This window comes from Sminthopsis crassicaudata, chromosome 5 (assembly GCF_048593235.1).
Source record: "Sminthopsis crassicaudata isolate SCR6 chromosome 5, ASM4859323v1, whole genome shotgun sequence".
Taxonomy (NCBI): Eukaryota; Metazoa; Chordata; class Mammalia; order Dasyuromorphia; family Dasyuridae; genus Sminthopsis; species Sminthopsis crassicaudata.
The window spans coordinates 231525313-231551613 of record NC_133621.1 but is presented as its reverse complement, the minus strand read 5'-3'; the positions used below and the strand labels follow the sequence as shown (position 1 = coordinate 231551613).

The following is a 26301-nucleotide window of genomic DNA, read 5'->3' as shown; positions in this document are numbered from 1 at the left end:
CTAAACACATTTTAGAGCAACAGAACACTCAAAAAGAGGGAATAGAACATTTTTCAACTGAAGACAACTTAGAAGGGTGACAGAAAAGGTCTGTGGCATCAGGATGGGAGTCCAGCAGGCAATCCCATTGCAGGCCACATCAGTGCAGCTTCAGTTCCAGTCCAGCCTCAGCCCCAGCACCCAGCTCCAGGTGGGGTTTCAGCAAAGCAGAAACTGGCCGAGAGTCTCCGAATCGATGCTAACTAACACTGATGGCTTCCAGACCTCTCAGCACTGGCTGTTTCTAGACCTCTCAGAAGGTCTAGTAAAGAGACTAGTTGGAAGGTAGGCAGAACTTTTTGCTTTGCCAGTAGGTGAGAGAGTCTTGGGAAAACCAGCTAAACAAGAGTGATCATCGGCAGTGATGGTGGTGGCAGGTTCCTGAGGCCTCAGCCCCCAGAGGTTTCTTTATTAATACTATAAAAAGACTCTATTGCTTTAGCACACTAGATTTTACAGCTACAGTGGGGTGGGGACACGCCTAACAGTTCCAGAGCAGAAAAGACTGCTTGTGGTCAGATTTCTAGAAGGATCTCTGAAAACAGCTACACAAAACTCTTAAAGCTTGGAACAGTGCACCCTCCACTCTACAAACAGAGCCCTACTTTAACAAAGAGTTAAAAGCTGAGTCTTAAGCTAGGAAAAAAGATCAGACAACAGAAAAAGTTTCTGAAAGTTACTATGGTGACAAGAAACATCAAAACACACATTCAGAAGAAGATAATAGTCAAATTTCCTATACCCAAAACTTCCAGGAAAATAAGAATTGGTCCTAACTGTATGACCCTGGGCAAGCCACTTAAGCCAAAGGAAAAAAAAAAGAATTGGTCTCAAATTATGGAAGAGCTCAAAAGGGATTTAGAAAATCAAGTAAAGGAGAAAGAGGAAAAATTAGGGAAAGAATTGAGAGTGGTACAAAAATAAATACAAAAAGGTAATGAGGAAAAAAATGCAAAACTAAGTATAATCCTTCAGGGGGAAAGGTAAAAATTCAATGAAATAGAGGATTTTCAAGCATTCATGATGAAAAAACAAGAGCTGCATTGGTAATTTGATTTTCAGAGGTCTAGAAGAAGCATAAAGGGGTAATAAGGAAATTATATCATAAGGGACTTAATAAGGTTTGTCTATTTACATTCTAACATGGAAGGATGATATTTGTAACTCAGAACTTTCTCATTATTATGGCAGTTAGAAGGAGTATATATAGACAGAGGGCACAAGTGTGAATTGAATATGAAGGGATAATATCCCCCCCCAAAAAAATTAAGAGATGAAAGAAGAATGCACTGGGAGAAAGGGAAAGGGAGAGATGAAATGATGTAAATTATCTGCCATAAAAAGAGGCAAGAAAAAATTTTTGCACTGGAGGGGAAGAAGGGGAAGAGAGAGAGGGGGAGGGAACTTTACTTTCATCAGAACTGGCTTAAAGAAGAAATAATATACACACTCAATATGGGTATAGAAATCTATTTTGCCCTGTAGGAAAATTGTATGGGAAGGGGATATGAGTAGGGGGGGAAGATGATAGATAAGAGGGCATATTGAGATGAAGGAATAGTCAATAGCAAAAGACTTTTGAGGAGGGACAGGGTGAAAGAAGAGAGAAATTATAGAATACATGGGGGGAAATATAATTAGCATAGTAATTGTAAGAAGAATTTTGAAGCAAATTTCTCTTATAAGGTCTCATTTCTCAAACATACAGGGAACTTGAGTCAAATAGAAAATAAGGACTATATCCCAATTGATAAATAATCAAAAAGTATGACATAAGCCCAAAGCACTATAAATTCACACATATCTTTTGATTTAACAATACCATTACAAGGCATGAATCCCAAAAGAGATTTTTAAAAAGGGAAAGGATCTATATATGCAAAGATATTTATAGCAGTACTTTTCTCAGAGCAAAAAACCTAGAAATTGAGGGACTATCCATCAATTGGCTGAATAAATTATGGTCATGATGGAATATTATCGTTCTATGGGAAATGATGAGCAGAATGCTCTCAGAAAAACCTGGAACTTCCTCCATGAACTCCAAGGGAAATGTATAGTGTACAAAGTAATAACAATGTTCTGAAATAGTCAGCTTTTTAATAGTCAGCCTTTGCTATTTTCAGTGATACAATGATCCATAACTACTCTGAAGGATTTATGAAAAATCCTATCCAACCCAGAGCAGAAACTGTTTGTGCCTGAATACAGATTAAAACATTTTCTCATTCTCTCTCTCTCCCTCCCTCTCCCTCTCTTTTCCTCCTCTCTCTCTCTCTCTCTCTCTCTCTCTCTCTCTCTCTCTCTCTCTCTCTCTCTCTCTCTCTCTCTCTCTCTCTCTCTCTCTCATTGGTTTGTTTGTTTTTTTTTACTTTATGTTTCTTGAGGTTTGTTTTGTTTTTGTTTTTGTTTTTTTAGGGTGGAGATCTATGTTTTCTTTCACAACATAGCTTTTATGGATTATAGGTTGGATTATTTCTAAAGGACATTGTTTGATTATTTGCATGATGCAATTAAGCTAAATAATAAATAATAGCAAATGGTGGGCTATTAGAAGGGGAAAAGGGGGGGGGGATGAAGAAGAAAGAATGAAGAAAAGCCCAAGAGAGTTAAGGAGTTTTTATATGGTACTTGAGTTAGAGAAAGCAGAAGTACTAGGAAAAAAGGTTGTTAAAAGGTACTGTGGATGTAAAAAAACCAAGATGACAGAATATAGACCAGGACCTAGCTGAACTCTCCCAGTATTTCCCTCCAAACAACTTTAAGATTATGTCTCATAAGATTTTGAAATGGCAGAGATAGTAAAGGGTAAGAAGAAAACATTTTTGTAGCTTAAAACACCTTAGGATATCCACAGATGAGATCTGTAATACCATAATTGGCATAGGCTAAGAACAAGGGAAGAATAAGGTAGGTCTTGTAGACAGTAACAATTTTGGAAACTCTAAGCCCAGAGATAAGGGTTGGAGTCAACAGTTCAGAAAAAGATTATTGGGGACCCTTTGCAGGCACTGGGTATAGCTGGCACTGATTGGCAATTGCAGTTCTGGGCTGCAATTTTAGGGTGGAGAGTCTGAGCAGGGGATCTAGTCTCAATTCCAGGGACAAGAAGAACATTATTACTTCTGGTTGCAGGGGAGTGGAGGTCCTTCCTAGGAAAGCTGTGGCCATTTGTCTGGCCTTGGAAGCACTAAAAACTTTTGGAAGCACTAAAAACTTGCAGATCCCCCCAGAACAAGCTCTGAAAACAGCAGCATGAAAAAGCAAGTGCTTCCCCACCCCCAGAGGAGGGGGTGATGAGAGGTGAATGCGTAGAGCCCAAGCCCAATTTTAATACACAGTTCAGAGTAAAGAAACAGACTTGAAAGATGAGCAAACAAAAAAAGAATTTGCCGATAAAAAGCTACTATTGTGTCATGCAAGGCAAAGACTTAGAGGAAGATAATAATGTAAAAACGGTTATAAGCAAAGCCTCAAAGAAAAATGCTGATTAGATCCAAGACCAGCAAGAATTTCTGGAAGCATGAAAAGAAGAGAAAAGAGTGGTAGAAGGAAAAATCAGGAAGAAAATGAGAGTAATGTAATAAAATTATAAAAAGATTTAAGTGTTGGTAAGAAAGGCACAAAAAAATGCTGAATAACACAATATCTAAAAAACCCTACAGAATTGTCCTACAGAAAAAAGAGGCACAAAATATATATATATAATCTCATTTGATCCTATTCTCTCTTTATAGATAAAAAAAACTGAAAGTGAAAGAGGTTAAGTGACTTGTTAAAAGTCAGCATGTATCTGAGGCAGAATTTGACCTTGTGTCTTTTGTTCCAAATACAGCACAATATACACTTTATCCACTTTTAGTTTTTAATAATAATCTATATCACTTATTTGAGAATTCTTTCCCCTCCATATCTGTGAAAAAAATCTTCCCATTTGTTATTAATATTACCTTTTCTAATTTGTGTCAGCTAAAGCTTATTGTGGTATGTGGTGTGAGACACTGATCTAAATTGTAAACCTAATTTCTGCTTAACAAAAATCTAACTGCATCCTGATATTCTAAGAAGTTTTTATCAAATACAGAGTCCTGACTCAATAGTTATTAGGTGTCCTCAGGTTTATTGATCTCTATGCTACTATGTTCAATTGCTTCTGGATTTGTTTGCCTTGACTGTCCCATTGATCTCCTTAATAGTTTTTGTCAAATATGAGTTTCTATTCCAGAACTCAAGGTTTTGGACTTTATCAAATAGTAAATTACCATAATTGTTTACTACTGTGTCTTATGTACTTAATCTATTTCACTGATCCACCAATCTTTTTCTTAGCCACTACCACATTCTTTTCATGATTATCACTTTATAATACATTTTTGGGTTTAATATGGCTGTTTCTTTTCTGTTTTTAAAGGCATCTAATAGTTTTGACAATTACTTCTTTGTAGTATTGCTCATGATCTGATAATGCTAAGCTCTCTTCATTCCTACTATTTTTATTTCTCTTGAGTTTTGTGGCTAATTATTCCTCCAAATGAATTTATTATTTATCTAATTTTATAAATCAGACTAAATTTGTCTAATTTCAAAAATTGAAACTCCTTGAATGTTTGACTTCCATGGCACCAAATCTGTAAATTAATTTACATAGTATTATCACATTATTTCACTAGCATTGATCAACTATGAGAAATTAATATCTTACCAATTATTTAAGCACTCCTTTATTTATCTAAAGATTATTTTGTAGTTAAATTAATATAGTCTTAAGTACAACTTGGTGGATTGATTCCCAGATATTTTGTATAGATATTTTAATTTAATTTTTATGTAATTTCTTTTTCCTTCATTCCCACTTGCATCTTCTTAGTAAAACACTGAAAGACTGATGTTTTTTGTGAGTTTATTTTATGTCCTAGTATTTTCCTGAAGTTTTAGTTTCAATTGATTTTTACATGAATCTCTAGTGTTTCTAAATAGACCATCTTATCATGTGCCAATGGTGATAATTTTCTTTCTTCTTTATTCATATTTATTCACTCAATTTTTTTATCTTTATTATTGAAATATTTCTACAATTATACCAGATAAGAGTGGTAATAATGGATATCCTTGCTTTATTCTTAATCTCATTGAAAACACCTCTAGCATATCTTCATAACAGATAATGTTAGATCTTAGCTGGATACTTTTGCCATTTTAAGAAAAGAACCATTTATTCTCAAGATTTTTGATGGTTTGACTGTTGTATTTTTTATCAAGAGTTTTTTTCTGCATTTATTGGTATGATCATGTTTTTCTTATTGTTTTGTAATTAATATGTTCTATCACATTAATAGACTTTTTAATGTTAAGCCAATAATGTGGTCCTGGTAGAATTCCAATCTGATCATAAAGTATAATCTGTTTAATATGTTGTAGCTTCTTTGCTACTTTTTGATTCAATATTTTACATAAATATTTATTAGAAATATGCATCTATAGCTTTTTTCTTTGTCTTATATTCACCTGGTTTGGGCATAAAAACCATATTTGTCTCATTGGAAGATTTTTGTAGAATGCCTTCATTTTCTATTTTTGCAATCAGCTTATGTAATATTTGAGTTATTTTTTGAATGTTTGGTACAATTCATATGGTTGTGAAGCTTTTTCTTTGAGAATTTATTTATGGCTTATTCAATCTATTTTCCCCCTTGGGATCAGCTTGCTTAAATGATCTATTTCTTGTTCTAATAATCTGAGTAGTTTATATATTTGTAAATATATTTAATGTATGTATTTATAAGTTCACTTAATGTATCAACTTTGTTAGCATATCATTGTGCAAAATTGTTTCTTTTTTATATTTTTTCTTTTGAAATTTTTTTCTTTTTAAAAAATTTCAGTATTTTATTTTTCCAAATATGTGCAGATAGTTTTCAACATTCATTTTTGTAAGACTTTGTGTTCCAAATTTTTCTTCCTTCCTCCTTTACCTCCCCTCTTCCCAAGATTTCAATTAATCAAATATAGGTTAAATATGTGCAATTCTTTTTTTTATATATAATAGTTTTTATTTACCAGATATTTGCATGAGTAATTTTGCAACATTGACAATTGCCAAACCTTTTGTTCCAATTTTTCCCCTTCTTCCTTCCCCCCACCCCAGATGGCAGGTAGACCAATACATGTTAAATATGTTAGAATATAAATTAAATACAATATATGTATACATGACCAAACAGTTGTTTTGCTGAACAAAAAGAATCGGACTTTGAAATAGTATACATTTAGCCTGTGAAGGAAATCCAAAATGCAGGCGGACAAAATTAGAGGGATTAGAAATTCTATGTAGTGATTCATAGTCATCTCCCAGAGTTCTTTCGCTGGGTGTAGCTGGTTCAGTTCATTATTGCTCTATTGGAATTGATTTGGTTCATCTCATTGTCGAAGATGGCCATATCCATCAGAATTGATCATCATACAGTATTGTTGTTGAAGTATACAATGATCTCCTGGTCCTGCTCATTTCACTCAGCATCAGTTCATGTAAGTCCCTCCAGGCCTTTCTGAAATCATCCTATTGGTCTTTTCTTACAGAACAATTATATTCCATAATATTTAAATACCACAATTTATTCAGCTAATCTCCAATTGATGGGCATCCACGTAGTTTCCAGTTTCTGGTCACCACAAAGAGGGCTGCCACAAACATTCTTATATGCAATTCTTTTAAACATATTTCCATATTTGTCATGTTGTGCAAAAAGAATAAGCCCAAAAGGGAAAAAAAAAATAAGAAGAAAACAAACCAATAACAAAAAAAAGGTGAAAATGTTATGCTTTGATTCACATTCAATCTCCATAGTTCTCTCTCTGGATGTGAGTAACATTTTCCATTCCAAGTCTATTGGAATTACCATGAATCATTGCACTGTTGAGAAGAACCAAGTCCATCACAGTTGATCATCACATTCCATGTACAATGTTCTCTTGATTCTGCCCACTTCACTCAGTATTAGTTCATGTTCCAGGGTTTTCTGAATCAGCCCAGCAAAATTGTTTCTAACAATTTCTTTTATTTCTTCTTCCTCTAAGTTTTAATTCATTTTGATTTTTGTAATGTGATTTTTCTTTCTAAAAAAAATTAAATGTGCTATTGCTTTGACTATTTTATTAGTTTTTTTAAAATCTAGTTTTATCAGTGCAAAGCTCTGTTTTCTTAATCTATTCTTTGAATTTCAGAATTTCTATTTTTTGCATATATATGTTGTTTTTGGTATGTTGGTGTGTTGCTTTTAGGTATTTTTGTTCTTCTTGTGTGTCCATTTCTTCTATTCTTTGTCTCTTTTGTTGCTGAAATATATATATATATATATATATATGTGTGTGTGTGTGTGTGTGTGTGTGTGTGTGTGTGTGTATAATACATATATACTCATACATTTGTGTGTGTATACACATATATATATATACCTATATTACACATCTATATTACAGTCTATGTTTATACGTAGACTTTTTCTTAAGGACTGATGGCATCCCAAAGATTTGTTACATTCTTATTAATGTTTTTTAAAAAATTAACTAGGGGCAGCTAGTTGTGTAATAGATAGAGCACCAGCCCTGAAGTCAGGACTACCTGAGTTCAAATCTGGCCTCAGACACTCAACACTTCCTGGCTGTGTGATCCTGGGCAAGTCACTTAACCCAATTGCTTCAGGGAAAAAAAAAAAATTAACTGTTGTTTTTATAATTTGTTCTTTCACCAACCAGTTCTTTAGAATTAATTATTTTAGTCTCCATTTAAGTTTTAATCCATTCTTCATAGACCCTTTGTAGATTATAATTTTTGTTGCCTTGTGGTCAATAAAGAATGTATGTTGTTTTTTTTTTTTTTAGGTGTTTTTGTTCTTTTTGAATGTCTATTTCTTCTTTTCTTTGCCTTTTTTTGTTGGTGAAATATGTGTGTGTGTGTATGTAAATAATACATATATACACTCATATATTTGTGTGTGTACACATATATTACACATATGTGTATATATACACACATATACTTTTCTTAAGGACTGATGGCATCCCAAAGGTCTGTTACATTCTTATTGATGTCATTAAAAAATTAATTGTTTCTGTAATTTGTTTTTTAACCAACCTGTAATGTTCTCTGTTGAGGTTTTCTTGGGGTCTTTCACTTCAGTTCAGTAATCACCACAAATGCAGCCAAGTGTTAAAGTCCAAATCCTTTATCATCTCCTTCAAAGTCCTATCTCCTTCACCTGGGGCTCGGCTAGTTTTTTCTAGAGGCCTATCTCTCTCCTTGGTTCCCAGAGCTTGAGCTCCCACCTGCCTTCTCTGGCTTCGGGGAGATTCAGAATCTCCCCGACTCCAAAGGTTTGTGCGTCAGCCTGCAGCTATCACAAAGATGGACAATGGAATGAATCTGAGAGCTTCTAGTGCTTGTCTTTTCTGGCCCTGAGAGCTTCTAGCTTATATGTTCTACACTGAGTACAAATCAATCATTATATCACTAGGAAACCATTATTTGTTATAGGATTAAATCAATGCTAAACTAGATTTAACCATTGTCTCCTCAATTCCACTTAGTACTTTGTTTCAAGTTCTGGCCCCTAACATCTCCTTGTAGGATCAGATCAATCATACTGAATCATGCTAAATTAGATAACTATTGTCTCTATCAATTCCACTGACTTAGTACCTTGTAAGAATCCTTTGTTTCAAGTTCAGAATTCTGACCCATAACAACAACCAGTTCTTTAGGATTAATTATTTTAGTCTCCATTTAAGTTTGAATCCATTCTTCATAGATCCTTTGTAGATTATAATTTTTGTTGCCTTGTGGTCAGAAAAGAATGTTCTTACTGGAAAATGAACGGATGCCCATCACTTGGAGAATAGTTGGGTAAATTATGGTATATGAATGTTATGGAATATTATTGTTCTGTAAGAAATGACCAGCAGGAGGATGATTTTAGAGAGGCTTGGAGAGACTTACATCAACTGATGCTGAGTGAAATGAGCAAAACCAGGAGGTCATTATACACTTCAACAACAATACTGCATGAGGATGTAATCTGATGGATGGATATCTTCGATAAAGAGAAGACCTAATTCAGTTCCAATTGATCAATGGCAGATAGAATCAGCTACACCCAGAGAAGGAACACTGGGAAATGAGTGTAAACTGTTTGCATTTTTGTTTTTCTTCCCAGGTTATTTTTACCTTCTGAATCTAAATCTTCCTGTGCAACAAGAAATTTGGTTCTGCACACATATATTGTATTTAGGATATACTGTAACATATCTAACATGTATAAGACTGCCTGCCATCTAGAGGTAGGAAGGGAAAAATTGGAACAGAAGTGAGTGCAAGGGATAATGTTGTAAAAAATTGCCCATGCATATGTACTGTCAAAAAAAAGTTATAATTATAAAATAAAAAAATATTAAAAAAAAAAAAAAGAAGAAGAAGAAGAAGAAGAGATCTAGGAAAACAAACTTGTCTGAATTTATTTATGTGCTTATTTTATGACCTAGAATGTAAGGGTTAAAAAGCCTCTAGAAGCAAGGAATGCAGTTCAAGGCATGTGGGAGGATCTGAGGGATGAGAGGTTCTGAGTCCCAGGTGAGTCCTAGGTGGAGGTGGGGCACAGCCCCTTGAGGAGGTATCTGAGTCCAGGTACCACGCCTCCCTCCTTAGTGCTCTCAAAGCCTAGCACGCCTCCCTCCTTCTTCTTGGGCCAATCACATTATGCCAGGTTCCTAGAGGACTTCCCCCTTCCCCCATATCATCAGTGGGGTATAAATATGTGCTATCTCAGAATAAAGCTCTCTTTTGCTTCACCCCTACTAATGGTGATCTGTCTCTATGGGATCCGGGTTGGTGCCTGAAGACAGGAATGTGTTCTAGCCATGCCGTCGACGGACGGGCATTAAGAGTAGCTCAAAGGGGAGCTACCAGGTTAGAGTAGTCCATAGGGATGTAACACTAAAACAGTAGTGTCACACTCAAATAGAAAGTCACTAAACCATTCCTAACTGTACCTACCACTGTATAAAAACTTAGAAAATCACATATTAACATTATCTATGTTTTATTGTATTTTTATTTATTTTTAAGTAATACCTAATTACATTTTAATCTGTTTCAGGCCATACTGGAGAGTATTGCAGAGTGGATAGTGTGTTTGACATTTCTATGGTCTATTTTTGTACAGATGCCAAGCAAAGTTAATGTAGATATTCTTTTCAATTTCTGTCAGAATTTGATTATATCTAATTTTGTAAAATGCTGTTGAGGTCTTTAACTTCTCTTTTGTTTATTTTTTTATGATTGGGTGATATTTGAAAAGAAAAATCCATAATTTTGTGGTTTGTTTCTTTCTGTGGTTCAATTAGCTCTTCCTTTAAGTACTTAGATAAAATGTCATTTGGTGCATATGTATTAAGTATTGATATTATTTCATTATTCTTCATGCCTTTAAGTATAATGTAGTTTCTTGGCTTAACTCTCATGTATGTTTTTATTGTTGACTTTTCATAGATCATGATTGCTACTACCCTTTGCTATTTTTTTCTTTTAATTCACCTGAAGCATAATAAATTCTGCCCCAGTGGTTCATTTTAACTCTGAATGAATCGTTATATTTAAATATATTTTTTGTAAACAACATTTTGTTAGATCCTGCTTTCTCATACATTCTGCTATTCTCCATTTTATGGGCTATTTTAATCTTGTTTTTGTTCATGCTTACATTTATTAATTTTGGTTTAATAATATCTGTAGTCCATAATATCCTACTGTTATGGGCCACAAGGGGCTAAGTCACTGATAGAGACAATGCTTATGTACTTAGTTCACACCTTTAAAGGAGTTTACACCTTTAGAGAGCACATATAAGGAGGAGATTCACAAGTCAGGCAGAAATATAAGCAAGAAGCTCTCAGGGCCAGAGCCACAAGCCCACAGAACTCTACAAGCCCACTCTCTGGGAGGAGGAATCAAGATTCATTCCAACTTCCACCTTTGTGCTGGCTGAAGACATTTGGAGAGAGCGCTTGGAACCAAGGAGAGAGATAGGCCTCTAAGAAAGTTAACTGGGCCCAGAAAAAGAGACAAGACTTTGAAGGAGAAAATAAAGGATCTGGATTTTAACTCTTGGATGCATTTGGGATGATTGAACTGAACTGAAACAAAGATTGCCTCCAGAAGTTTCCCAAGAACCTGCTCCCAGAGAATACTTTAGAGAAGAGAACATTACATCCTATTATAATTTTCTCTTTCTTTGCTTCCTCTTTCCAAATAAAAAGAAGCTTTTGAAAAAAAGGGAATGAGATCAATAATAGCAAACTACATATTTAGTTTTCGATCCTACTTCTTTGACCTTCTCTTTGAACAAGATACGCCCAAATAACTTATTTTCACATTTTTTTTCCTTTTAATTTCTCCACTACAGTCAGCCTTCCTTATGACTATTCTCTACCCAAATTTACTTTTCCTTTTAGACTCATGTTTTCTTTCCCTGACTCCATGTACTTTTCTATTGATTAATGTTTCTTTATTCTAAATTCATATGTATGTCCCTTTTTTTGACCAGTTGAAGTAAGACTAAAATTCATTCCTCTTTTCCTAGCTCCTGTTTGCATACCTTTCTACTGTATTCCAATTATGATAAATTATTTCATCATCTTTCTCATTTCTCTTCTAATGCATTTCTTTTCTTTTCTTTTTTCATTCCTCTTTTAAAAATCAACAAAGCAAAACAAAATTACACATAGCGCCTGCATTTGTTTTTCTCTACACTGTCATACCTGAAGATGGTGAAATTAGAGACTTGTCTCTCTTCCTCCCCTATTAAAATATAATCACTCAATTGCCCAGAGAAGTTCATCAGTATTTATGCCAGTTTCATGACTGCTTGATGCCCTGAAGTAAATTGGAGTTATGTGCTTGCATCTATATTTTTTTAGCATGATTTTTTTTTATGATGTTGAAGCTTTTTTCATGACTTTCCACAAGGATGAAAACAGCATCAAGGTCAGCTATTACACTGAAAGCACTTACTTAACTTGAAAAGGCTACAAGCCTAGACTAAAGTGGAGGGAGAATTGGTGCATAACTTTTTGTTTATAGATAATTGTACACTCAATGTTGCCGCTGAAGATGAAATACAATCAAATATGGATCAATTCTTTGCTATTTATGATAATTTAGGCCTAACAATTATCACCAAAAAAACAGAAGTTCTTTACTAGTCAGAACCATGCTATCCATGCATGGAACCGTTGATTACAACAATCGAAGAATTTTGAATACTGTGGATAAATTCACTTACCTTGAAGTATATATTCCAGGGATATATACACAGATGATGTTAACACATGCATTGTCAGAGCTACCTCATTTTTTAGGAGTGTTCAAAGGCGGACTAATCCAAAGGAGGTCATAAATAGATTTGATGGGGAAAATTTAACCTCAGGGATATGACTGGGATTTCTGACAGGACAGGGCAAGATGAGGCTGTCCAAAACCCCTATAGAGGGTGGATCTAAGAGGTTTGACATAACTTGGATTTCTGACTGGACAATCTTCACAGAGGGTGGGACCCTGGAGCTAAACTGATCTTTCTCAATGCCTTCTCTCTGTTTGCCCCAGGGACCAATTTTTCAGTTTCTCTCTGCTCAACCACACCTAACATTGAGGATCTCATCAAAAAGTGTGTTTGCCTAAAAGAGTATTTCATGGAGAACTCACAGAAGGCAAGTGTTCACATGGAGGTCAGAAGAAGAGATACAAAGGCACTCTCAAAATCTTTCTGAAGAACTTTGGAATCAATTATGAGACAGGGAAAACACTGGCAAAAGACCATTCAACATGGCATGCCTGCATCAAAGATACTGTTCCATAAGCAAAGCAAAATTGTATTAGCTTTAAAGAAACACAAGATGCAGAAATTTAGAGATATCTCCACTGTGAATAGTTCATGTGAATTATTTGTGCTTATACTGGGGTAGCATCATGGGAGCTTATCTGATCAATCTGATTAATCAGTCTGATCAATCCCAGTCAAACTCCAGTGTAATGATACCATTTTGGTCCTCTTTGAGAACATAGGACAGCAACCAACAATAAGCACTCAGTCATTATTTTATCCCCTTTGCATTGCTCAAATGTATTTTTCTTCTTAGATTCTACTCATCTCTATTTTTTCTCTCAGGAATACTCCAAAGTTCTCTTCTGTTAAAGATCCATTTTCTACTCCAATTTCATTTCTACCTCATAGAATTTCGTACTTTTTCAAGCACTGCTTAAGCAGGACCTTATATATTAAGCCTTTCCTAATTTCCTAAACTACTAATGGTCTACCTTCTATTTAATTATCATATTTAACTAATTTGTATTTAGTTTGTGTGTGCTTATGTATGTATTTGTTGTTTAATAGAATAGAAGCTCCTTAAGAATAATGATTTTCCTTCTTCCTCCTTTTCTTCTCTCCTCTTCCTCCTTCCCTTTTTTCTCCCTCCCTCTCTCTTCCTCTCTCCCTTCCTCTCTCCCTCCTTCCCTTTCTCCCTCTTTCCCTTTCTCTCTTCTCCTCCCTCCTCTCCCTCCCCACTCTCCCTCCCTCCCTCCCTCCCTTCCTTCCTTCCTTAGTCACATTCCCAGGATTTAGCACAATTTCCAGCACATAGTAGATGTTTAATAAATACTAGTTAATTATCTATTGATCTTGACTATGAGTGATTTTTACCTGAAAACTCTGGATTTTGACTCTAACATTTGTGAGTGTTTTCAATTTGGAGTTTCTCTTAGAATTTGACCAGTGTTTTTTTTTTTATTTTCACTTCACCTGGTTTTAGTAGTTAAATCAACACCAAGTATTCTTCAAGTGCTTAGAATGTGCTAAGTATTGTGTTACTTAAATAAAATATAAATATAAATAAAAGCAAAAATGAAAGTTTGTGATCTCAAGGAGTTTATGTTCTAATGGTGGAAGACAACACATAAAAGGAGAGACACACACCAATCTATATGCTTTATCCCCAACACTCTCCCGAAGACAATTTAATTCTACTCTAGAGAAATGAAAGGCAGAAAGCAGGAAAACTCTAGGAAAAAGTGATTACTTTGGTACAATGATTGAGTCTGAAGATTTGGCTGGGATCTGCAAGATTAAAGAATAATTTTTTTTCCATTATGGTTTGTTTTTACTCTTATTTTTTGCAGTAACAAAAAACACAGACTAGATCTTAATTTCATGCGTTTCAAAAAAAAAAAATACATTTTGCCTATCCTGTTGGTTCTTAGAGTGTGGAGCTATGGTTCAAGAAAAAAAAAATGAAATTAGAAGAATCACCTAAAAAATATTGACAACCTTCTTGAAAGAAAGATAAAGGTGGGATTTTAGGGCTTCAGTTGCCTAAAAGAGGAATATCCCTGAGGTCCCTGGCAAGCCAAGGATTTCTCTCCTTATTCTGAATTATTTGAAAAAATGCTATAGCTTGCACTTACTGTGGAATTACTGTCTTCTAGATTTACCGTTTTTGCTTCTCTTATCCCTTAGTATTTCTTCATTGTATTGAGAATTTTCTTGTTTACTCATGTCTTTAGTCTCATTTCCTCACTGGGACTTTGAGCTAGGAGCACAGGCATTTTTCTCATTCCATTTCAGTCAGAATAATGTTCCAGTTGCCCTGTCACAGTTGGAGATGGGGGTGTCCAGGTCCTAGTTTTCCTTCTACCATCTTTCATCAGGAATTAGGAGTTGAACTCCAGATCCTACCCTCTGCCTTAATCCTTGGCAATATATCTTGACAACCTCCTACCTCTGTCTCCCAGTGGCCTGATGAAGCTTTTGTTTTCTTCCCCATGTCTTTCTCTTTCTGTAGTCCCTCATCAGTACTTTGATCTCCTGGTGTGAGTGGACACTGAACTGACTTCAAGCTTCCTGCAGCAACTCAAAAGGCTTCTGCTCCATCTCTGTCTCCTTGGGTAATCATCTGCTGAAAACTTACTTTGCTCCTATGCCTGGGATCAAAAGTCCTTTTAACATCAAACTCCATTAATGGTAGTTCATTAATAATAGCTGGCTTCAGATCTTCCTGAAGGGTTTTCTCATTCAGAATGCCTGTAGTATTTCTAGACTCCTCCAAATGTTGTCCTGCACTAGATGGATGAGTTTATTAGTCTCTCTCTCTCTCTCTCTCTCTCTCTCTCTCTCTCTCTCTCTCTCTCTCTCTCTCTCTCTCTCTCTCTCCCTCCTTCCCTCCTTCCCTTCCTCTCTTTCTCCCTTATTGTTATTAAATCCTAGCTCCATCTCGTACACTTTTCTATCTTTACTAGAGTGTTTCTCGATGAATTAGCCTTACCTAGGATCTTTCACATCATCCAATTTGCCAGAAATATGCCCTTTAATCTATGAAGACATGTTTTCCCTTGTTTTGTTTGAGCATAAGTATCCCATCCAGCAAAACTGTTCCATGGAATCATACATCTCCCACTCCTGGATCTGAGTAACCCACCTGCTATATACTATCATATTTCCATAAGAAGCCAAGGTGATATAGCTGAATAAGCCTCCTGGTTACTAACTTCATGACTTTAGACAGGTTTTAGTTTCTGTCTCTTGAATTTTGTCTTGATATTTCCCTTTCTCTATCCCTGGCCAAAAGAAATTATTCAAGCCCAAATAAAATGTGAGTTTATAAAATCATAGAATGTGACATGAGAAAGGTAATTATTTGTCCTGGCTAAAGGAAAGGTTAATACATAAATCAAGAGATCAATACATAAATCAAGTTAATTCATATTTAACATGTATTGGTCCACCTGCCATCTGAGGGAGGGGGTAGGGGGAAGGAAGGGAAAAACTGGAACAAAAGGTTTGGCAATTGTCAATGCTGTAAAATTACCCATACATATATCTGGTAAATAAAAAGCCATATTAAAAAATAATAAAATAAATCAAGTTAATTATTATGTACATATAGATGCATTGTTGTGTATAGAAACATGACTAACTGTGTGAATATGTGGAGCATAACTGGTAACAAAATTATCCTAGTCATCTCTTTTTGGCATAAAAATGCCTACATGTTCATGTGTGTAAATCTATATATACATGTATGGGGAATTCACAGTTATATTATATATTAATCCAGTCCCAAAAACTTCATGCATGATCCTAGGCTTGAGTTCAGAAGAACTGATAGCTCTGTACCCTATATTCAAGTACATCTCCCCTATATAGAGGTATCTAAACAGCCTCTCATGTCTGTTCAGCCTTCACCTCCTTTCCTCTGTGGGGGCTTCCGTTGATGAAATTTGGCTTCAAACACTCTCTTTCTCTCCTTTCTGTAGACCTGGAAAAGGATTAAGCAGCTGAAGTCTGAAATCAGTTTCTGCATCCTACCACCTTCCCATTGCTTCCCTCTCCTTACTTCACGTTCCCCCCCCCCCCCCCATCCCATGCAAAACCAGAAAATTAATCTCCCCAACTGCCTGTGATATGGCGGGCTGCATTACAAGCTGGGCTCGGAGATAAAGCATGGAGCTAAGGGAGGCAAGGCGGGGATGGCAGCCTAGCCCAGGGGCTCTGTGTGGGACTCAGCAAAGGAGATAACAGGCCTCCCAGCCCCATGAATTATTCACTGGTTGTAGCCTCCTCTGGCTCTAGAGCCTGGCTGAGGGCACCGAGATTGCTTGCCTTCAAAAGAGGGAAGGTAGGGGGTCGGGATAGGGTGAAAACTGGTGAAAAACCAGCAGGTTTCTCAGAGGGTTCACATATGTGTTGACTAGAGGAGCTTTAGTGGAATAGGATATGAGGTATATCTAGGGAAAAGACAGGTAGATGCAGGTGAAAGCTTAGGGTTAATATGTGAAATAATGTGTACGTAAGTCTTAAGGACAGTGGATATGGGCAGAAAATAGAATTCTTAGCTCTAAAGTTCTCAAGACCAACCATGTCTGCCAGGAGTTTTTGTTATCACCAAATATTTTCTTAGGACCTACTATGCTCAAGGGCCTGTGCAGAGGTAATCCAATCGATCTATCAATATGGTATCTTTAGCCTTTCTAAGAGCAAAGTCCTTTCCTCCTTCACACTTGAGAGAGCCAGTCTCTGCAATGGGAAGGTACTCAGTTTTATAGAGGAGATGGGATATACTTCCAAGAAAGATGCAGATGAGAGAGAGAGAGAGAGAGAGAGAGAGAGAGAGAGAGAGAGAGAGAGAGAGAGAGAGAGAGAGAGAGAGAGAGAGAATTGGAGTTGTTGGATAAAGCTGTAGCTCCTAGGCAATAGATGGAGAAGAGGGTAGTAATGATGAAGGGGAGGTAGTTTAGGGGGAAGAAGGGGAAATATTAGTAGTCAGGAAAGACTTCCTGGAATAGTCTGAATAAAATTCTGTGTCTCTGTGTTTCTAGCCCCCTCCTTCTCCCTCAACTCTGAACTTATATCTCTAATTTCCTTCTGTAGATCTCAACCCTTTTCCCTCTTGTTTATTTTCTGTTATGTTTGGTCTAGTTCTCTGTCTCTTATTCTCATACTATTTTTCTAACTCTTTTTCTTTGTTTCTCTATCTCTTTTGCCCTCTCTCTGTATTATAAGTTTCTCTTCTTCCCTGTTCCATCCCCCTACCTTCTCTCTACCCCATCCCAGAAGCTGTTGTTAATACTAATGACAAGTTGAGGCCACAAATCAGAGAATGTGGCATGAGAATGATAACCATCTGTCTCCACTTGGTGGCTGTGGAAGAGGACACAACTGTCATGGATAGATCCCGAAAGAGAGAGAATGTCAGAGAAATTCATAAAGAAATATAGACATTGAAATCAGGAGCACAGAAAATAAAGAGATATCGTGAGAAACAACCATACAGACACAGCAACCAATGGAAACATACATAAATACATACAAAGAGCCTCCATGGCACAGTTAGATGTATAAAGAACATGGACATAACATTGCTCAAATACATGTACCATACTGATACTTGTTGACCAATTTGTAAAGCAAATTTGCTGAGACCAAAATTAGAGATAGGGAGATGTGGGAGGATGTAGGAGATTAGGGAAAAAGAAAAGAGACTGAAGAGGGGCACTAAATGGAAGAGAAAAGGCAGAGAGGGGAAAGGAATGTGGAATTTATAAGAGAAAGAAGAAAGGTAGGGTATAGAAAATCAGAATTGGAGAGAGCTGAGGCAGGAGTTGGATGTGGGGGGTGAAGGAAGGAGAAAGGAAAAGGGAGAGAGAAAAGAACAGGATGCAGAAGAGGGAGAGAGGAAGATAAAAAAGAGGGGAAGTAGGGGAGATAGGAAAATGTTAAGAATAGAATTAAAGGGCAATGTGATTTTTCTAAATCAGAGGACCTAGATGAGGAAATGAGGAAAGGAAGGAAGGATGCAAGTGAGACAAGGAGAATCAGGTCATAGGCATAGAATAATTCCCGTTTTAGTTCACCCCTGCTTGAGGAGAATAGCAGAGGCTTCTTCCAATACCCATAACCCTGCTTCTATTGCCTTCTGTCACTGGTATATGTGGGATGACTGAGGCAGAATTGGTGTGCCCATCATAACTAATGCCGTTCCTTGATCCTGCAGCCCCCTCCTACCAGCCCACTAATTAACTCCTTAATAGTCTCTGCAGTTGCTGAGCTGGCAGATTAAGTCAATTCAGACAGATTGGGAAGCCTGTGATTTCACGCTTGGGGGGAGCGGGACCGTTGACAAAGGAAAGGGAGGAGAAGAATTGGAAATCAGAACCAAGGGTCCTTTCCCATCCCTAGATAAGCAGTATTTCCCTTTCTGAAAGTGCTATATACCTAACTTCTGGGAAGTGTTAGGGTAACTGCTGGTCCACAGTAAATGGAGATGTAGATGACCAGTTTAGAATCAAATCTGCCCAACTTCTAAGGAATAATAATAGTACTAGCTCACATTTATGCAGTGATTTATTGAATTAAATAGAACCTTGTGAGGAAGGGGAAAATAACTGCTTTAAGTTCCAACTATGATTTTACTTTCAAGAAGCCATTCCCGATTTTCTTTCATTCTAGCACCTCCTTTCAGTTGATTATTTCCAATTTATCCTGTATATAGCTTATTTGTACATAGTTGCAGGTATGTTGTATCTCATTAGCCGGTACTCTTTGAGAATATCTACTGTTTTGTTTTGTTTTATTTTTTTCTTTGTATCCACAACACCTAGCACAATAGCAGGCATTTAATAAATGTTTGATTGATGGACTGATGACCTCTGGGTTCATCCCTCTACACTGAGGGAAGTTGAGATGAAATGGGTATATCACATTCAAAGGGAATGAATTGGCACTCAATGAGGTTGGGGACCCACCATGGAATAATAGCAATTAGGGAAGATGAGGAAGTAGGGATCCTTCAGCTTGGAAGAGAACAGACCTGGGACAGAAGGGGAGGGAGGGAGGAGGAAGAGTCCCTGAATAGTTAGTTGGAGTTTTATTGGGGGGAGGGAGGTATGCTACAAAAGTCAAGACAGGATTCATCTTGGTGAGGACTGAACAAGAAATTGTCTTAAAATGCTGTATGGGATTTAAGTAAGATATAAAAAGACCTTTCTAAAAGCTGAGGTTATTAAATTGAAAATCTGCCTCAGAAGGAGGCCTTAGATTCTACTCTAAGAATGAAGCAGAGACTCTTTCTTGCCTGGCTAGAATGCATTGGAGGTGGTCCTATTGGGATTCATATTAATGTTGCTTGTGCCTCAATATTGACCTGGCCTCCTTTCACTCCCTCACTTCACCACCCCTCCCTTCTGTTATTGCTTCCTAGATAATATTCATTTGATTAAAACAATTTGCAGCCCATTATTGGAAGTCACTGGAAGAGAATTTCATATATCACTCAGCTCTGTTGGGGACAGGTCTTTGGGGAAATTACAGATGTTCTGAGACAGGTCATATCTCCAGGAAACTTTAGGATCTAGGCATATAGATTTGGACACTCTTGCATCTTCTGAAAGAATTCCTGCAGAATTCTAACCAGGATTACCCCCCCCACACACACACACACACACACACTGGATTTCTAAGTCTTCTGGTGGTTGCTGCCATCCGGTGGCTGCCCTTAGACCCTATCTGCCGGGAGGCCTCACCTACCAAAGACCTTCTAAGGGTTTCTGGACCACTCCAAAGTGCCCGGTTCAGGGTTTCTCTGCCTGGCTCTTACATTCTCTGGCCTCTTCCTTCCTCCCCGCTAGAGTCCCTTACCTGTCTCGGGTCAGTGTTCCTGAAGTTTCCACAGGTGCTTTTCTGCTACCCCTCGTCCCTCACTCCCGCTTCTCCTGACCTGACTTCTTTCCCTAAACGACTCTCTTATCCTTTTAATTTTAATCTTCACACTTCTCTGCTCCTTCTCCTTTTCCAGCCTTTCCCAGGCTCCAGCTCTAGGCTTTTGTATGGAAATGTAGAAATTAAATTCCAGGCCGCTTTCTCCAGCACCTTCCCCAGACTCTAACCTCCCTCTGCCCATCACCGCCTTCTTTCCCAATAATCTAAAAACATCAGGACCTCAGCAGCCTCAGTGCTAAAAGCTCCTAATGAGCATCAGCAAATTAACACCTTCGCCTTGATTGCTCCTTTCCTGTTAATTAGACGGGGAGAGCCCAGCAAGGCATCTGATGATGGGAAGATTGTGAAGGGCAGACCCGCGGTGAGTACACCTCACCTTCCACTGTCCCCTGAAGTAGCTCCACAAACCCCGGCACCTCAGCTTCCCAGTTCTGTCTTCTCTCCCTCCTTCACCCGGTCAGTCCTCCTCTAAACTCTCGTTCTCCCTTGGCGCTTCTCTCTTTCCCAACTGGATTTATTTTTTCCTCTCATTCTTTTGCCCAAGTTTCCTCCACTTCAGTCATCTGCTTCTCTCCTCTTTTTCCTCCAGCCTTGTAGAAATGTAAGGCTCCAGGGCCTTTCCTCTTTCTCCTCCAGCTAGAACAGGGCTCACCTCTTAAAACAAGGTTAAGCCTACGAAACAGGGTCAGAGAATCGAGGGCGCGCAGGTTTGTGCATGTCCTGGGTCTGGGTGCAAATGTGTCAGAATGAGAGTGACTGCGCCTGTGAGGGTCTGGTTGTGCAAAGGTACAAACGAGAATGCGTGCCTCCGATTGTGTCTGGGCGGTAAGTTTCCGTCCGTGACTGTTCCATGTGGAAATGGGAGCACGGATATGTCAGTGGGTCTCGGCGGGCCGGGCAGTTGTTTATGTCGGTGTGGGGGTATTTTGTCTTTGTTCGGTGTGACCGTGTGCTCGCGTGTGTGTGTCTGTAACCGGGGATGTGCGTGTATGTACAACTGCAGCCACCAGAGGAAGCAGCAGCAGCAAGGAGCAGGACCATCGATCCGAGACAGCTCTGGGAAGCGGACGCCGAGCTGCCGACACACCGGGAGGCTCTCTCCCAGAGCCAGGGATGCACAACCCCTGCGCTCCAGCCCTCTCGAGCCCCTCGCCATCTGACCTCGGAGCGAGAGCATCGGAGGAATAGCGCTATCCGAGAAAGAGGGGCAGGGAGCGGCGGGGAGGGTGGCAGAGTCACACTGACTTCTGCTATCCCCGCTTTCCCAGATCCAGGATCCCCCCCGCGCACAAAAGCACACGGCAGGCACAGACACACTCACTCACACTCAAGCACGCACGCGCACGCGCCCCCCACCCGACCGACCGCCTTCTTGCCTCCCTGCCTCCCCGCCTCCCCACCTCCCAGCCTCCCCGGCCGGACGATGGATCCCTGCAGATCCCAGGGCTGAAAGCACAGCGCGCCGAGCCAAGGCGGACGGAGCTGAAGCGAGCTGATCGGGCGGGCGGGCTGAGCCGGACCGGGCGGGCCGCTCCCTGCAGGGCTCTGCTAGGCGCGGCGCATCGGCCGGGGGCTCTCCCGCTCTCAGCCATGAGCCCCACGGTGGTTCGGCGCTGAGCAGGCGTCTGGTCCCAGCTCTCCAGGACCTGCTGCAGACCGCTGGGCTCCCGGAACTACCCCAGGTGGGTCCCCCACGCGCGTGTCGCACGCCCCGGGTAGCCTCATCAGCCAGAAGCACGGGCTCTCCCTCCTTCTCTTCCTGGGCTCCCAGGGTGGTGCGGTGGCTGAGGAGATAGCAAGTGGGGGGGAGGGGGGCGCGGTGTGGGGCAGGCGGAAGACCTCGCTGCGGCGAGAAGCTGTGGAGTGGGGGTTCTGGGGCAGGGAAAGCCCACTGTCACAGGGAACCGCCCCCCCAATCCTTCCACCCGGGCTGCCCTCCAGTGTCTCTCTCTTACACACACACACACACACACACACACACACACACACACACACACACACACACACACACACAGACTTGCAGTTAAGAAAATAGCACCCCTTCCCCCAGTCTCGAGATGTCCTGACCCCGAATTAGTCCACCGGGAGAGTACTGGCCCCTGTGACAGTCATATTAAAAAGGAGCCTCCAACACGAGGGTCAGCAATGGGGGATGGGGGAAGCTTTTTACTAGGAAGGGGGAAGAGGGAGTTGGGGGCCTCTGCCTGAGTGACAGGAAAGAACTCCTATTCCCTGGGAATAGATCTGAGACATCTCTCCTGCCCCATTTTGCCCCAGCTTGGGGATCTCCTGTTCCGGGGTCAGCACATTTGCAGAGAGATCCCCTGTCCCCTGACCACATCAAGAGAGACTGTCCCAGGCTACCCCACATTTGGAGGCACCCTCATTCTGGGCAGAGAGGCTCTAAAGCTTGGGTGAAGCTGGTCTGGGAAATTCCTTGCACTGGAGTCAGTTCATTCTGGAGGGAATTTCCAAGGGTAGTAGGAGCAATAAATACTTTTTAGTCCTCTCTTCTTCCCATCCACATTCTCCATCCCCTCCCCACCCCCATCCCTCATATAGGAAGATAAAGCCTTTTCTCTACTCCCCAGGATATTCCCTGGGCAGGATGGAGCTGAAGGCAGATGAGGAAGAGGTGGGTGGTGTCCAGCCTGTCAGCATTCAGGCCTTTGCCAGCAGTTCCACCTTACACGGCCTGGCCCATATCTTCTCCTATGAGCGGCTGTCCCTGAAACGGGCACTGTGGGCCCTGTGCTTCCTGGGTTCCTTGGCAGTGCTGCTGTGTGTGTGTACGGAGCGAGTACAGTTTTACTTCCACTACCACCATGTCACCAAACTGGATGAAGTGGCAGCTTCACACCTCACTTTCCCTGCAATCACCCTGTGCAACCTTAACGAATTTCGCTTCAGCCGAGTCTCCAAGAATGACCTGTACCATGCTGGTGAGCTGCTGGCTCTGCTCAACAACAGGTGGGCACCCTTCAATCCCTCCCCGGCCTGGTCCCAGTCACCAAGTCCCCCTCTTCCTCCAGACATACTATTGATGTACTCTATCCCACTCCAGACATTCCTTCTCTCCAGGCCCTGCCCCTCAGGATTTGTATCCTTAGCTGGATCTATATAGGGGAGTATCCTCTTCACTACTTCCCGATATCCTCCTAATTCAGCTTGAATAACACCACTCTCTGAGAAGTTTATACTTTATTTACACCTAATTATCATTGAGTCTGTCCTTCCAAATGCTAAATTCTATCTCCCCTCCCAACTCAGGCTATCTCTGATCCTGTACCACCATGTTACCTCATCCCACACACATGACAGTTAGTACTTTATGGGCCTCTGGCTTATGGAGTCTGACCATGACCTTTATTCCTTTGAATAGAGCCCAGTTACTTTCCCTCATGACTATGGAATCTTTAAGAATGATAAAATATGTGATAAGGCTAGTGACCAGTGTGTCCATAACCTCACATACATTGAGGCAAAGAATAGAAATTAATGACATAGGCCGTGTCCCTCCTCTTCAGCCCTTCTGCTTGTTTCTCTCTTGGCACTGTCCTCTGAAATTGTGTGCCTCTGGGGAGACTCATTATACTCCTTTCTTTGAGAGCTCTTGACTCACCTAGTAGTCACAGGTGCTACCCTGGGTACAATTGCTGAACAATTGACTGAACCCAAGGATTTCACTTTCCATTCTGTTTCCAAGTGGTCACTTTCTGGGTGATTGTGATGGTTCGAGGGAAAAGAGTGCTGTCTTGGTAGTTAAAAGGACCTACCACAAATCCTAGCTCTGTTGCTTATAACCTGTGTGGTCGTGGGCAAGTTTTTAACTACTCTGACCCTCATATCTAGAATGAGAGGTTAGACGAGGTTAGACAAGCTGACTACATGTCTTTTACAACTCCAAGCCTATGCTTCTAGGATGTCTAGCTCCATTCTATAAAGCCTGGAGTCTTACCCTTACCCCAATTCTACTCCAGCCATCATGATCATATCCCACCCCACCCTTTTTACCTGTTGCTTCCCAGGCTTCTGTTTCCATAGTCTGAGTCACCTTTTTTCCACTAATGGAAAGAAAAAAGGAGGGACAAGGCTAGAGTGATTCCTAAACTCAGTTGCAATCCCTCTTTCTGGCCCAGGTATGAGATCCCAGATACCCAGATGGCAGATGAAAAACAGCTGGAAATGCTACAGGACAAGGCCAACTTCCGAAACTTTAAGCCCAAACCCTTCAACATGCTGGAGTTTTATGACCGAGCTGGACATGACATCCATGACATGTTGCTGTCCTGCCACTTTCGGGGTGAAGTCTGCAGTGCTGATGACTTCAAAGTGGTGAGGGAAGTGGTGTTTTCTTGGGAATGTGTGGGAGTCAGTCAGGTGGGTTACTTTAGTTGTGGGGAGGGCTAGGCTTAGGATTCATCATGGAAGTGATTTGCTCAGAGTGGGGAGGGGTGTTTCTTAGCTGCGTTGGGAGCATAGTGTTTGCTCTGTGTTTGGAGTGGGAGGGCAGTGTTGCTTAGCACTTAGAGGTTAGTATCTCAGGATGAGTGGGGTGTCCCTAGCCCCTTCAGCTTTTAAATTTCTTGACTCCAGGAGCTGCCAGTCCCACGCATCCCTTTCCACCCTCCTCATACTGCCATGGCCCTGCCCAACCCTGACTTTATGCCAGTTCAACCCCTCTCTCCCATTGCTGTGACACAGAAATGTCAGAGTAAGGGCTCACCAATACCAGGTTGGTACCAGGGTGGTTCTCTCTACTAATAAAAGAGGGGAGGGAACCTCTTTCACCATCTAATTGAGTTATCCCCTTGACTACAATAGCCATAGAGCCAAGGGAAGGGAGAGTGGGTTAAAAGGTTAAAGGACATGGGGAAGGCTTCTGGACCACAGTCCCAAGTGGAGGTTCTAGTTCTGCCAACTTTTTCTGTTAAGTCTGAATCAATACTTATAATGATGGCTAACATTTATTTAGCACTTATGTGGAAGGTTGGGAAAAACAAGTAAACTGGATCAGAAATTTGTAAAGCAAAACAAAGTTAATTGAGTTTGTCAGTGAGGATGACTTTCTGGTTCAGATGAAATCACATCTTTCAGGGAGGGATTCGTGTCTTTAATGGGGATCGAGAGGAGTAGGGATAGAGTGAAAGTGATTCGTCAAGGTTCCTTTTGCTGAGGTTTAAAGTTAATCTAGTGTAATAACCCTTTTGTTCAGTTGCATGGTTAGGGGTTTCTTTGTTTCTTTGTAGGATGTGAGGCTAGGCTATTTTTCAGAACAGGCTGGGTCACTTGCATGTCAGGCATGAATGGGGGAGTACAGACATATATAAGTAAACAAAATGGAGTAATTCTCAAAATGGAGTAGCTCTAGATCTATAATTCCCTCTTTTATGCTATGCAAGTACAACAGACTGACTAAAAGGGCCATGGAGCAAATTTTGATAAGTGGGCTAAAGTCAAGGTTTCTAAGTATTTGACACTCAGAGTTGTTAGTAATCTCAAGTAGTCAGCTGTCCCGAAAGCACAAAGAACTTATTTTAGTCTCAGAGGGTTATAAACTTACATTAGCAAATAAGTACACTATGACCATGTTTATCACACACATATACACACACAAATCATAATCCCACACTTTCCTTAATGTCATGAAAGTTGAGTAAACTTAGAATTTGCTCATCTCATACATCCCTTGAAAAAACAAATCTCATGAAACAGATTCTATAGGTAAACTAAGTCAGGTTAAATTATAAATTTAGAGGGTTCAAAATGCATTGATTGAGAGGGGAGACATATCTTACCAGTAAGCTAGGTAGCTAACAAGTAACTAAATCACTTTCAGAAGCTCAAACTTCCCTTTGGTTTCTACCTGAAGAATGTCAAATGACTTATTTTCATAAGTCAGGTTTTGATCAGGTAAGGTTAATATAAACAGAAAAGCTTGCACAAC

General features: G+C 39.8%; 3 protein-coding genes across 5 annotated transcripts in view; 2 read left to right on the top strand and 1 right to left on the bottom strand.

The window, feature by feature from the left end:
- The window catches only part of RACGAP1 (Rac GTPase activating protein 1), a 284478-nt gene that overhangs the window by 47645 nt on the left and 210532 nt on the right, over positions 1-26301 (bottom strand). The window lies entirely within an intron of this gene.
- On the top strand, positions 104-21804 carry LOC141543963 (uncharacterized). The gene is made up of 3 exons (XM_074269619.1): positions 104-324; positions 20571-20715; positions 21358-21804. The coding sequence occupies exons 1-3, from the start codon at positions 104-106 to the stop codon at positions 21802-21804; spliced, it is 813 nt and encodes a 270-aa protein (XP_074125720.1).
- Positions 21902-26301, top strand: part of ASIC1 (acid sensing ion channel subunit 1) — a 32284-nt gene continuing 27884 nt past the window's right edge. For 2 of the 3 annotated variants that reach the window (XM_074270419.1, XM_074270418.1), the window contains exons 1-3: positions 21902-22036; positions 22946-23324; positions 24494-24689. In XM_074270419.1, coding sequence (XP_074126520.1) covers positions 22963-23324; positions 24494-24689 — 558 coding nt within the window. In that variant the 5' untranslated portion in view covers positions 21902-22036; positions 22946-22962. Of the gene's footprint in view, positions 22037-22945; positions 23325-24493; positions 24690-24965; positions 25090-26301 lie in introns of those variants that run through there. The other variant, XM_074270422.1, reaches the window with a different exon arrangement.

Bases quoted from the DNA above. Each gene is read 5' to 3' on its own strand.
- LOC141543963 (XM_074269619.1), top strand. From the start codon at position 104: ATGGGAGTCCAGCAGGCAATCCCATTGCAGGCCACATCAGTGCAGCTT. The intron at 325-20,570 runs GTAGGCAGAACT...TAAAAACATCAG, and splicing joins GTAAAGAGACTAGTTGGAAG to GACCTCAGCAGCCTCAGTGC. The intron at 20,716-21,357 runs GTGAGTACACCT...GTACAACTGCAG, and splicing joins TTGTGAAGGGCAGACCCGCG to CCACCAGAGGAAGCAGCAGC.